The sequence below is a fragment of the Amblyomma americanum genome, chromosome 5 (genome assembly GCF_052857255.1).
Source record: "Amblyomma americanum isolate KBUSLIRL-KWMA chromosome 5, ASM5285725v1, whole genome shotgun sequence".
NCBI classification, from domain to species: Eukaryota; Metazoa; Arthropoda; class Arachnida; order Ixodida; family Ixodidae; genus Amblyomma; species Amblyomma americanum.
Window position 1 is genome coordinate 202,845,070 of NC_135501.1, and position 13,295 is coordinate 202,858,364.

Sequence of the window (13,295 nt, forward strand, 5' to 3'; positions counted from 1 at the left end):
GCTCTGACATGTTGGTTACTCATTTGTGATAATCAGCGCAAAACGCAAAAGAGACAAGCGCTGGTCTCCTGTCCCGGTGTTTTGCGCTGTTCCATCACAAAGTCATTGTTACGCCAACCCGCTCGGTCTTGCGTTTTCGATGAAAGACCGACTGCCAAAGGCGCTGCGTATTGCAGCGGTAGCTGTACGTTTCACCACCACGATCACAAGTGGCATCAATGTTAGGAGGGGTTTGAAAACTCCGAGCTAGCTCATAAATTCGCCGCATCTTTGGTGGTGGCGTACCTTTTTACTTAAATCGGTGGCAAACGGAGGTAAGCGAATAGACCTTTTCACGACCCATGGGAGAACCGGTTTTCTGGGCTGAGGGTAGAACGTGCGGGAGCTAAACCCTCATCTCCTTCCTTTACTACGAGCACAGTCCAGTGCTCAATAAGGCGGCGCCCGTGGACCTGCTTGTGAAAAGATCTATACAAGCAAGGAATAAGACTATCGATCGATATACGAATGCTTACCGAAGAAGGCTTCGACGAGGGAGTTATTGGCGAACTGTTTTGGGTAGCCCGTGATAAGCCGCATGGCCTTGGCCTTGCCAATCATCAGGCACCACACGGAGTCCCGGATCCAGTTGGAGTTGTTGATTTTCTCCATTAGGGTTTTCCTCACATTCACCACCACACGTCTTGCGGACTTCAGCGCACTCGGTGGGACAACTGGGGAAAAGACGGTGCATTGTACAACGACAACAGCGGCCCCGTTCTGTCTCTTCCTGTGACGTTGCTGTTCAATAATTTGTAACAAGCAAATTCATTTCGGCACCGGGAGATGGTTCTAAAGCTGCGAAAAATTCTGCACGCTAGCATGATAATGCCAAGTGGTTCTCATAACTTAAAAAAAAAACAATACTAGATAGCAAAGGAAACAGGCCCCAGCACGTGCCAGGCGATAAAAGGGCGGCCCACGGACCAAAATGTGTCATGCGATTATGGAGTAAATGAAAAGATAGTGGCTCACATTGTAACAACTGAGCATGGAAATGCAGGAGATATAAGGATTAATAGCGTTATTTTGGCGTTCCAAGTCGCATAACACAAAGTGAAGTGCCATCATGCCGCGAAACCCTTACCATTATCAGTGCATCCCATCATGTGGCCACATTTCGGAAAAATATTTTGTTTTAGATGCGCGCTGTGTTGTTCTTTTTTTAAGCGAAAGCTTTACTGCGCTAGGTAAAGCAGATTTCGCCGTGCGTTGCCGTTTTACCTTCATGTGAGCCAGAGGTCAAGTGTGGCTATAGGCCTCTCCATAACTGGTCCATCATGGTGTCGCACCACTTGCCCTTTGACCTTTCGATTCGCTGGTAGGACGTGGTAGTATAGGCCGCAGCGTTCATTGGGTGACTATACCTCTCACGATCAACCATTAATTTAACTGCCACCTGCCAGGGTGGGCGCGCTGCCTATCCAGTGTGTGGAACACCCTCAACGTTAGAGACGCAAGGCCGCATCTACTTGCACGATTCACAATAGCTTTCGCTATTTAACCATGTTCAGCAGTAGTTAAACCGCAGCTAATTGTTTTGGGGGGAACTGTTCGCAATCTCTTACTTTGTGCTCCCTCTAGTGCGCCCTTCGATGATGTGCTTTAATTTCTGGCAACATGGCCTCACAGTGGTTTCGATTTCCTGGATGGAGCGGTATCCATGGTAGCCCAAACCTTTAGTCGACCACACGTCATCCCCTTGCCGTAACAGCTTTGAGTATGAAAATTGTGGACTCTACTGTATATACTAAAAATGACTAATTATGCCTGGCGGAGTAGATTGATAATAGTTTTTGGGATATCAATTTTGCCGATGTGCAATCGCCATAGCGCTCGCTGATCATTGTTTCCAGCATTGGGATACACAAAAACGGGTGCATGCACTGGCCTTCTGCAGCGTTTCTAAAAGAAATAGTTTGCCGAATCCGAGCACCTTAGGCAGAAAGCTTCCAGCTGCGCCAAAAACGATTCGGTGCTTAAAATTCGGCACGGTTCCTTTAAGACGGCCTGACAAATAGACAACGTGTGGTGCAGCATGCTCCTGGAATGCGAGGACAAGCTGCCCTTACACTGCCGAATATTCGAACAATGCAAATTGATGAAGAGATGCCCTTAATATGGTTGGGTCGCGACAGCCACTGCTTCATCGGTTTTTAAAGTTTCGAGAAAGGGTTCATTATTCGGCACAATGTCAGTGGCCTGTGTTTCCAAGCACAAAACGTACTATTCATTTCAGACCACTGAACTTAAAAGAGAAGGTCCTCCATTTGACTTGGCGACAACTCGGCTCTAGCAAAGGGTCACAGCAAGTTAAGGGCATGTCAGCGAAAACAGTATGATACTGAAAAGTGAGAACACGGCAGTGGTGTCTCTGACAAGTAGAAACTACGTTCTGATGGCATGTGTATCCCTTAAAATAAGAGCCGACATTCTTCGGGCGAGTTTCCATGGGCTCGCTATTTGATTGAATGGTTGGAAAGAGTACTGTGGGATAAAAATATTTCCAGTGTGAGAAGACATGAACACTGAACAAGATATTTGGCGGGAAAGAAGGCTCCATCAAGTTGCGACCGGAGAAGCATTAAAGAAACTAAATAAGTCCGGCTTGTCGGTGTCACATGCTACTGAGGAAGCGAAAAAATTGGAGGTGGTTTAGCTCTTGTTAAACCTGGAGTGACGCGATAGCTACAGCTGGCCGAGTAGAACCTGGTCACATGACCAACCACGTGATCGGCCACAGCGCTGACAGCTGCTCCGCACCACGTGACCAACCACGTGACAGCGTGGGGGCGCAGCCACAGGGTGGCAGCGCCGCCACGCTGAAGGCTCGAAATGCTGCTGTAATGTAGCTATCGCTACAATAATCTGGATATCAGGGCTACTGGCCCTCACTGGTCAAAAGTCCGTCGAAGTCGCCCTGTTTGCAACAATGCTGGTACATTTTTCATCATCATCATCATAAGCCTCTCTACGCCCACAGCAGGAAAAAGGATTCTCTCATACCTCTTCAATTAACCCTGTCCTTTGCCAGCTGCGACCGCCCAATTCCAGCAAACTTCTTAGACTCATACACCCACCTAACTATCAGCCACCCCCTACTACGCTTGCCTTCTCTTGGAATCCACTCCGTTACCCTTAAGGACCAGCGGTTATGTTGCCTTCGCACAACATGCCCTGCCCAAGCCCATTTCTTCCTCTTGATTTCGAGTAGGATGTCATTTACCTGCGTTTATTCCCTCACCCACTGCATCCACTTGCGGTCTGTTAACGTTACACCTATCATTTTTATTTCCATAGCTCGCTGCGTGGTCCTCAACTTAGGCTGAACCCTTCTCGTTAGCTTCAACGTTTCTGCCCCGTAGGTGAGTACCGGAATAAGTAAGATGTCGTCTGGCACTACATATACCGGGTGTGTTAGTGAGCAGAAAATAACTAGTTAAAATAGGGGCGTTTAAATAGAAACACCTTTTTTGGGACCAACTGTTAGCCGCGGTTGACGTAAGTTATTTCGCCAGACACGCTAATAAACCAGCTAGATAGCTAAAAAAATTAACTTTTTGATATGCACAGCCTGGTGGTTAGTATGGTGAGTTCGTAGCCGCGGGAAAGACGTTGCAGTACCGCCAGTTACGCCCGAGCAATGCGCTCTTTGCAGTTGTAAACTACTCGCCCCTCAGATGCTTGAAGGCCGCACGATTAAATAAAAAAAGATGAACGCAATGCACTGTAATACGTACGCATGCGGAAGTAATGGCTGGTGATGGCTAGTGACATGACGCCGTGGACCGCTTGCAAGCAGAAGTCGCCAATGGGGTCCGGGTGATTGACGAATTCCCTCGCAGTAAAAGCCCTCATCGCCTTGCCATGGGCGAACGGGAGGAGCCGGTGCAGCAGGCTCCAAGCCATCAGGAGCCGAGAGTCTTGGCGTGCCAGGCGAGTTGTGTCCAGAAGAAGCACCACCACAGCCGTCGCGTTGTCCCACATGACGACCGTGTCGGAAGCGTCGAACAAGTCTCCCGTGTAGTGCGTGATGAGCTCCTCCCAGCGGTCTAGGGGAGCAAGGTGCTCAAGGTATTAATGCGTAAGCATTATATGGCTATGTTTCTGGTTTCGTGTCATCACGAGCTTGTCATCACGATAACGTCCGAACGAATGAGTTATAAGAAAAAGAATGATAGCATTAGATACAGCATCAAAAATCTCTCAGGGAAATCATGAGGAGCATGTGAGGCAATTAGGTAGTTAATTAGAAACAATTAAGTGAGAAAAAATTCGACAAAATGGCGTCTGGGGTCACGTGTCACCATGGACATCAAAAGTGTGGGTGGGCTATCATCGACCTCTGGAAAAAAAAATTCGGTGTGGCGTCATAGGTGTGACGTCATGTGGTGCGAGAATTAAAAGAGCTAATTAAGTGCGGAAAATGCGACAAATTTCGCCCAGGATCATATGTCACCGTGAACGTCAAAAGTGTGGCTGGGTTACATCGACGTCTGGAAAAAAAATGCGGTGTGGCGTCATAGGTGTGACATCATATGATGCGACAATTTATGAGAGTTAATTAAGTGGAAAAGAAGCGAACAGTGCAAAGGAGTTTCAGAAAACGCTTAAGCATTCCCCAAGTGCGGTTGCCGCAGTGATCTCATATTTTGTTATATCCTAAGGAAACGCATATAACAGTAACCTTCGATGCCTGACTACATGATCTGCCACGTTGCTACTCAAGGACGTCCTTACGAACTGCGCCAGAGGGGCTAAAACGACAGCCTTGGCTGTTTATTCAATTTATTACCCCCTCTTTTAGAGTGAGCGCCACAAATATTTATTTCGTGTCGCTATACGTGTTATAGTAAATCATTTTCTGGAAACTGTTGACACAAGACTTCTTTTAACACTCTTTGCTTAAAAACTGTCAGTAGTGTGGGAATGGAATCGTGAGCATATTTTTCATATCAGAAGCGTTGCTCTCGCTTACAAGCTGTGAAGGTAGACTAAATTAAGTCAGCGGAAATAAATTCAACATTGTTAACAATGAAAACGAGATCAAGGATTTCAGGATAAATAAATACGGGTTGCAGCTTGAAAGCCAAATGACCCAGAACAGTTCATTAAAGTACCTGTGGAAGCCAGCACGCGAGTTGAAACAAAGAGCTAGACAGCAGACATTTCAGATTGTAGCACCCACGTGGAGTCTTCATACGACCGCTGTTGAGTCATTTACTCGAAGGATGCACTAACTGAGCTTCCCCATTAGCACGCACCGGGCCCCTAGGGTCCTGTGAATAAATTAATGAACTGTACGAAAGGTTCATCCTTATCGAGAGAAATAAATTTTACATGCGAAGTCTCATCAAAAAATGTCTTGAGCAGGCTTGATTTCTCAGATGTCTTCATGTGTCTAGATGAAGAATTGTTACAAGTGGGAAAAAAGATGAGCTAATTGGTATACGTTCATCTCAGAAAAAAAAAAGAGGCGCCAACTTGGAGACACTGGACACAAGAAATCCGCACATGTGAGTAGCACTGTGTCCTGTGGTTTTCTTCCGTCCACGTCTGAAAGTTATCCACTGTATGTTTTCACGACAAACAATTGTGGCGACTAGTGACGAATTTTTCTGCTTCGACACATGAGATTCGGACATTTGGAGCGATTAATGTTGACACATAAGAAAAACAGTAAAAACAATAGCGAATAATTATCTGTGAACACTCGGTAAGCCTCCTGTATAATGGCGGGCGCTGGTTAATGAATTAGTAATAATGAATTTATTGTCAACCTGTGTGTGGAAATCTGTTATCGGAGCTTATTGAAATGAATGATACCTGTTATCTTCTCTTGTTGCATTTTCTCTTTACACGTATAAATTATGAAACTAGCTTGAACTAGTCTTTGAAAAGGAACTGATACTTCAACTCTGCAGCAGGTACTATAGATTGACTATCCCTACTAGCATGACCCAGGAGGGACCATACATCGATTTATGCTTTACAGAAACTGAAATCCGTGAGCTGAACAACACAAAACATTAGAAACACTTGAGGCGACTACCCCTTATCAGTCACCACTGAACTCGCAACTTTTCAGGAACGCCATAGTCAGATATTCGTCAAGAGGGGCCTGATCCCGTTGTGCGCACTATGCCACATGCCGAGGTCAATGGTACAGGCTTCGACATAAGTTACTAGGCCACCCTTCCTCTCCTTATGCTATCAGAAGACTTATCATCCAGTGCAAGACAGTGGTCGCCCATGCTCACAACACGCAGATTACCCTCACAGCCAGAGAGCGTAGCGTCGTCACTCACGCTCTTATCACGGACACCTGCTTTCATTTAATGGCTACGACGATAGGAGACGGTCAATAAATGCGAGGAGTCCAACGCACCTTCTGAGACGTAACCTTCTGTGAAGCTTCCAAGTTCGTCAACATGGGTCCTCACCGTCTTTTGTTTCAGGCGGACATATTGCAAAGTCTGTCGGACTGGGAGAAAAACAGTGAGAAGCATGAATGCACTTATGATAGAGTGTCCAAGAATGCCAACCCAAACAACTGAATTCAAAAATATACTTATCAGTAGCCCCTTATCCTGTGTGCCTTGTGACCTCATATCATGTTGCGCTAATCTTGTCACCCGAAAAGGTTCACCAAATTGACTATGCAAGAATTTTCGTTGAGTAACTTAGCCTTGAAACATTTCTGACATGCAACGTATAATGTAGGCGCTGAGAATTTGTTTATATGAGCCATCCGCAGCTTCGTGCTTATAACCAGCAACGCTTTGACAGGCACCTAAGTAGCTGGCACAGACGTCACAGTCTCTTACGCTGTTGTGTCCCGTCTGTGAAGGCTACGATGGAAATATGAAGTTTGACAATGGTACTCAGGGGACGCTAGAAGGGTATTCATCAGCTTCAGAGCGCTTTGTTCATAGTTTTCATATACAGCATCAAACTTCTCAAATTCGTTCACAATCATCTCGTACTGGAGCCATCGCTGTTCATTGTTTGCTCTAAGAAGGGTTGGATTTCTAAATGGCTGGAGATTGCCTGTCCTTTGCAGAATAACCACTTTTAAGGTATTAATTGTAATAATAAAATTATTAATATTACTTGGTTTTGGGGGAATTGAAATGGCGCAGTATCTGTCTCATATATCGTTGTACGCCTGAACCGCGCCGTAGGGGAAGGGATAAAGGAGGGAGTGAAAGAAGAAAGGAAGATAAGAGGTGCCGTAGTGGAGGTCTACGGAATGATTTCGACCACCTGGGGATCTTTAACGTGCTCTGACGTCGCACAGCACACGGGCGCCTTAGCGCTTTGCCTCCATAGAAAAGCAGCCGCCGCGCTCGGGTTCGAACACGGGAACTCCGGATCAGTAGACGAGCGCTGTAATCACAGAGCCACCGCGGCGGGTATATTTGCGGGTGTTAATTGTGCAGAGTTCGTTTTTAAGACAGCGACAGTACGCGCGTTAATCTGCTACAGGGACGATGTATTTGCATCATCTTAAACATTATTGCGTCACTAGACCCCTGCTTCTCCCCACTTTTCGTCGGCCTACTCAGTGCCAATAAATGTGGAAATGCAAGCCAAACTATTTCACAATGTACCGTGACTACAGCGCAACGAATGGGACGTACGCAGAAGGACAAAGGCAGGTCCTTCTTCTACGTCCCTTTCGTTGCGCTGTAGTCATGGGATATCGAAACCAACTCGCCCAGCAACTTGCCTTTTCGCAATGTACAAATTCGCTTTCCGATCATCGTCACCCCAGTCACATCCACTGGGGTGCAGCGGACTCGCTTTGCTTACGTGGCAAATAGCCGGTAGTCAACGCACGAGTAGCAGCAAGCTCTATCACCAACGGGCTAGCATGACGCCTGGCCATGAGCATAAACTTTAAAACGAGTTAACTTCCCACGTCTCCCTCAGTAAACATAAACACAGGAGGCACGAAGTGTCATCAAGACATCATTAGGTATAAAAAATGTTGCCACCACCGTCTGGAGGGCGTTGAAGTAACGACTGTTAGCTGTTTGGTTTACTCGAATTGATATGAATGAGATTAAGCGAGGCACAGCAATGGAAATACGAAGTTGTACGTTCATTTTTCTTATTTATTTTTACTTTTCCTTTGTATTATTGGCCGACATCTTGGATTTATAAGTCACGTCACCAACCAATCAATTGGATATATCAACGACGTGACCAATCAATCACCAATCGGATATTTCAGTGATGTCACCAATCAATTACTAATTGGGTTGATATATCGATTTACTATGGGGGCCGCCATCTTGAATTCGTGGGAGGGAAAATTTCTCGCCGAAGGAAGATGGTAGCAGACACCGAGAATTCGAGAAACGTGATGAGTTCACGCTCTTAAAATCGTGTACCATAAGCTCAAGCTTGCAACGAATCCAACTGTAGGCGGCTGTTGAAAGCTACAGTGAAAGGCTGAACAGATGAGCCGGCCGGATTGCGGGGTATTTTCTCCCTAGATCCTACTTACCCACTTGCTCGCTACGGATGATGCGCTCGACGAGCGCTTGAGCGTCCAACCTCGGTTTGTAAAGGAGCACGTAGTCCTCGTAAAACCGCGCCAGGGCAACGCTGGCCAGCCTCTGGTGATTGCTCTCAATCCATCGCTCGTCAGGTTTGTAGATCTGCATCTGTTAAGGCAGGACCGTCCCAATCAATTACCTTTGCTCGATCAGGCACAGAGAGGCAAGCACACAGCCGTACGCGTAATGCTAAAAGCCTGGGAAATCTGGACACCCAATTGATTTCCTACGCCGCCAGGGCTACAGTAAGGTGCAAAGTTGGCCGAGTTGAATCAGAGTCATGATGAAAGCTGCGCTTCCGCAAGCAGTGCCAGCGCAGGAAGAACTTTGTCTTATTCTGTTGCGTGTAGGAGCACTGGTACGTCGCTGTCAACTTCGCGCACCACCCCGCCCCACTCTGCAGTTGTATGCTAAATACATATGAAAATATTTCCAGAGAGTTTCGTGATGCCCGCGACTGGTGGCCGACAGATGGCGCTATAGATGGTGATATCCAGTAGAGTCTCGCCCACTAAAGTTGGACATGCTGCAAGTGCAACCAATGCCTAAGCTGGGAAGTGCAATTAGAAAGCAAAACCTTTTCGTGGGCAGGAACTGAGGATAACGATTGACGTCCTAACGTTGCAGCCTGCAGCGAAGCTCTTGGCAAGGAGCGCTACATTGCGATGGGAAAAGCGAGCCGGGCCAGAAATGGGACTACATGTGGCAATGGCAGCTTTTAGACGCAAAAATGATGCCCGGTGCTTTCATGAAAAATTTTAGCGAACTTAGAGGCATTTCGTGCCCGCGTTTCGAGCGCTTCGTGCATGCACTGCGGTGCTTTTTAGGGTAAAATTCGAGGTCCAACACCACATAGATACAAGTACCAGCTTGCACTGCATATACTATACGATAGGTTGGAGGAAGGGTTATTTAAGTTAGCCTTCTTCATATTTAATTGGACAACAATAAAGAGTCCCCATGTCCTCAAAAGTATAACTGTGTACACAACCACGTCGAGGGTATATTCTGCACCCTTGGCCGCATAAGTAGCAGCTAGGTTGTTCATGTTACCAGATGGACTTGCAAGAGGCAGATAAAAAAGGGGAAGCAATAGTACGTACAGAAGAAGAGGGCCCTGACAGAGGGGACGACAAAGTATGGGAGCTCCCGCAGAGAAGAGTTCACCTCGAGAACAACAAAAACATCTATTTTGACACTGTGCAGTATACATCGAGAAGTATGGCACACATTGCCAGCTTGACAGTATAGGCCCCCTTCTGCGCTCATGTTAGAACATATTTAGTGTTGCACTAGAAATTTATTACTGCGAAAGCAGTGCCAATGTGACAAGAGAAAAATTCTGGCGTGTGTCTGTGTGTAGCCTCGATTATTGTAGCCTCCATGCTCTAGAAGCACGTCTGTGACGTCTTTGTGTCATAAATTTCAGCTTTTGTATATTGTTAGCGGAGAGCCTCAATGCCTTTAAAGCGCGTCCAGGAAAATAAGCGCTGGTCTAGATTATAGACATGGCGGCCTTTCTATCCGCGTCACAATACAGAGTGTTACGTACGTATAACATTTTGTTGCGAATATGGGGCCTCTTGAAGTAGCCGAACTTGACGAAGGTTGGGAAGCCATATTCGAGGGACAGCCGCACGATCCGTTCCGCGATGTCGAACTCGGGGTCGGGAGGCATTCTGGACATATCGAGACCCAGCTGGCTGAGGAACGACCTCAGAGATCGAACCTGTGCGTGAGAGCGTAAAACACAGGCCTAAATGAGCGCCCACAAAGAAAGTGACTTCGTTGGAAACAATGTTTCGTTTAACGAGCCGTGTGCTTGTACTTAGTCCTCGATCCGTCATGCGGGGCATGCTGGGGTGGCAGCCCGTCTTGTCATTCCTAAAGTGGTAATGCCATGAGGTACTAGTGATTGTTATATTTTGTGCACGTACCGCTGTCGCTAGAAGCCGCTGCCACCCGCCGTCACATTACGCCAAATGGAAAGAAAACCTGCGCAATCCTAAACGACCATGAAAAATTGACAGTGGCTTAGCTCGGCTGTTCCAGGATATACGTAACGAGAGGTACGTTTCTCTGCTGAGCTTGTTGTGGTCACTGTGTGTTTAGCAATGAGAGACATTGGGTATACACGTCTTTTATTCATTTTTTGCTTGACAGAGATGAAGACTGCCCGATGATTTGTGAAGTAGCGTGCAGCGGCCTCAATTTTGTCTATACAGTAGTTCGATTTGGTAGAGTCTCTTTGGTATACAAGGTCTATAGTAGTTCCCCACTGTGTAGATTGGACGTGAGGGCCCGAAGCTTAAGTCAACCTTTTCTTTCATACACTGACTAAGAGAGTCCTGTTTCCTGTTGAAATCACACAAAGTCACACACAACTATGAAACCGTGCCGTAAGCTGGTATACACGTGGCAACCACATCAATCGTCTGCTTGATAGACGTTTCCGGTGCCTCGTAGACTCCTTGGATAAGAATGCCGCCCTCCAGAAGCCGAACACAGCAGGCTTCGCCGCTATTAACCGCGATCGAAGGGAGATGTCTGACAGCGGTGACCCCTGAAGTTGTTTCACGTACAAACAGACTCCAGCGTTCTTATTTGGTTCAAGTCAACTGTCAGGAGACAACTTCACGATCGGAAGAGCTAATATTCTGTTGTCTGTACCTCCGTTTAGCAGCGGCTGGACTCTCCTTTTCTGCATGCATGTCAAACGTTGTGATACAGCCGCCCATTACATCTCTGCCTTTTATACGCAATCCTGCGCATGCGACGCGCGGCTCGGGTGATAGAGCGGCGTGCGGCGAGGCGGCGACGAAGAACGTGGCGCAGCTGTGGGGTCTCTCTGGTTACCATGGTATCGGCGCATGCACACAACTGCTTATCCACGTGACGTCACGCTCGGCTTTGCCGGTGGAGCGGGCGCGCGGCCGCGTCGACGGCGAAGCGCGCGCCGCACCTTGCTCCTCTCCGGTTGCCATGGTAACGGTGCATGCGCACAACTTTCCTCTCCCATGCACTGCGAAATGCCCGACTGGTAGCCCAGTGTAGCTCTCGCTACAAAACTCGGCAGAGAGGACAGGCACAAAGGCCAAAATTCGTGAACATTTCGTCCTATTTTGGGCTGAACGTTATGCTCTAGTCACGTCTGAACAGAGCGTCGGGGAATCCTTTAAATGCATGCCCAACAATTCTGGACAAAATCATTTTTGAACGAAGAAGAGTTTATGAACGCAATTTTTTATATGTTGTAAGATTTCACGAGAAAAATCAATATATCCGCAGATGTCCCGTCGGCAGGCTTTGATTTTTTTGTTGCTATAGACGTTTTTGCTGTAGTTCAAAGTGCTACCTACTGGCCTTTCCTGGCAGTATTAACTGCTCGATGCGAGCGATGGGAACACTTAAAAAACAGTTTGCGACATATCGAAGGAATGGACCATTATTTTCAATATATTCATACCATTTTCTTACAGTTCTGCGATATTGGTGTTTTTGTCCTAGCATGTTGGACGTGTTCTTGCATGGAATATTTAACCTTTTCCTCAAACATCGCTTTACAGCACCACAAGGCCATTGCTGTTGTCTGTGCAACATATCCTACGTGTGCTCTGTGGGTTACCTGCGAATGAACATGCTTTCGTATAATGCCCCTCTGTGCCCTGAAAACTGCCTGTTTTACTCAGGATTGGTTTTGACGCCCCATGGAAGAAAGAGTGCTCTCATGCCTCGTGTTCTCTGAAAACAACGCCCCAAGAAATAAACTGCCGGCCTTCCGTTCTCTTCAAAAGCTCCCTAATGGAGAACAAAGCTATAGATGCGCCAGTGGGCGACCGTTATGTTGGCTAAAAGTAGTAGATATGCAGTGTTCGCTATGATTGAGTTTATGCTGGGCATGTATACGTCTACGACCAGCCTCAGGAACAGCGTCTGCGTATATGGGCTTTGCACCGTTGAATGAATCAATCTCACGGCTGACAGTTCCCCTTCCAAGCTCAAGCCCATACCTCGGAGTTGTCGTCGCTGAGGCCGAGGTTGTGACAGGCCTGAAACAAGCCAGCAGCCTTGTGCACAGCACGCCGCTTTTTTCCTGGGATGTGGAGATCGAGAAGCATCGATTTGGTCGCCGCTCGTAGGTAGTGGCTTTGCTGATAGGAAGAGGCAAAAAAGCAACAAAAAAACAAAGCATTTTTTGCTTAATGAACCGACGCTTGAAAGCACTGTATGTCAAGCCTTATTATGTTTTTTTAGGGGGCGGGGGCGTTAACACCATCAAGTGTTCACCCTTTCGACGAAGCGATGAGAGGCTCCTTTAGAGTGTTTCTTCATGCTGGCCAAACAGGTTTGCTTCCAATATCGTCAAAAACATGCGATTTGTGAGTCCATTTTTGCCGCAGGGTTTAATTTATCGATACATACATATTGCGCACCCACAGGTTTGATTAGGCAGCCGTAAAATTTTAAATGTTAACGGGACTGTACATGGTAAGTTAAGCCTTTTTCGGTTCGCCTTATGAACGATTATCTCCCAGTTGCCCAAAATCATTGATGTGCAGAAAGTTTGAATCATAAGCCGAACGCGGGCCTGGTACTAGGCGCATTTGAAACTGTGGCATACGTGGTTGTGTGGCCCAGATTAATGTGCATGGCTGAGAGAGAGATATAGAGGGGGGGGGGGGGGGATGG

The 13,295-nt window shown here is 47.0% G+C and overlaps 1 protein-coding gene across 1 annotated transcript; it reads right to left on the reverse strand.

Annotated features, from left to right (window-relative positions):
• Nucleotides 1-429: 429 nt before the first annotated feature.
• On the reverse strand, nucleotides 430-12,614 carry LOC144134529 (uncharacterized). Its single transcript, XM_077667436.1, has 7 exons — nucleotides 12,582-12,614; nucleotides 10,159-10,335; nucleotides 8,555-8,714; nucleotides 6,428-6,523; nucleotides 3,780-4,091; nucleotides 516-713; nucleotides 430-452 (listed from the first exon to the last, which is right to left on the reverse strand). The coding sequence occupies exons 1-7, from the start codon at nucleotides 12,612-12,614 to the stop codon at nucleotides 430-432; spliced, it is 999 nt and encodes a 332-aa protein (XP_077523562.1).
• Nucleotides 12,615-13,295: the final 681 nt, after the last annotated feature.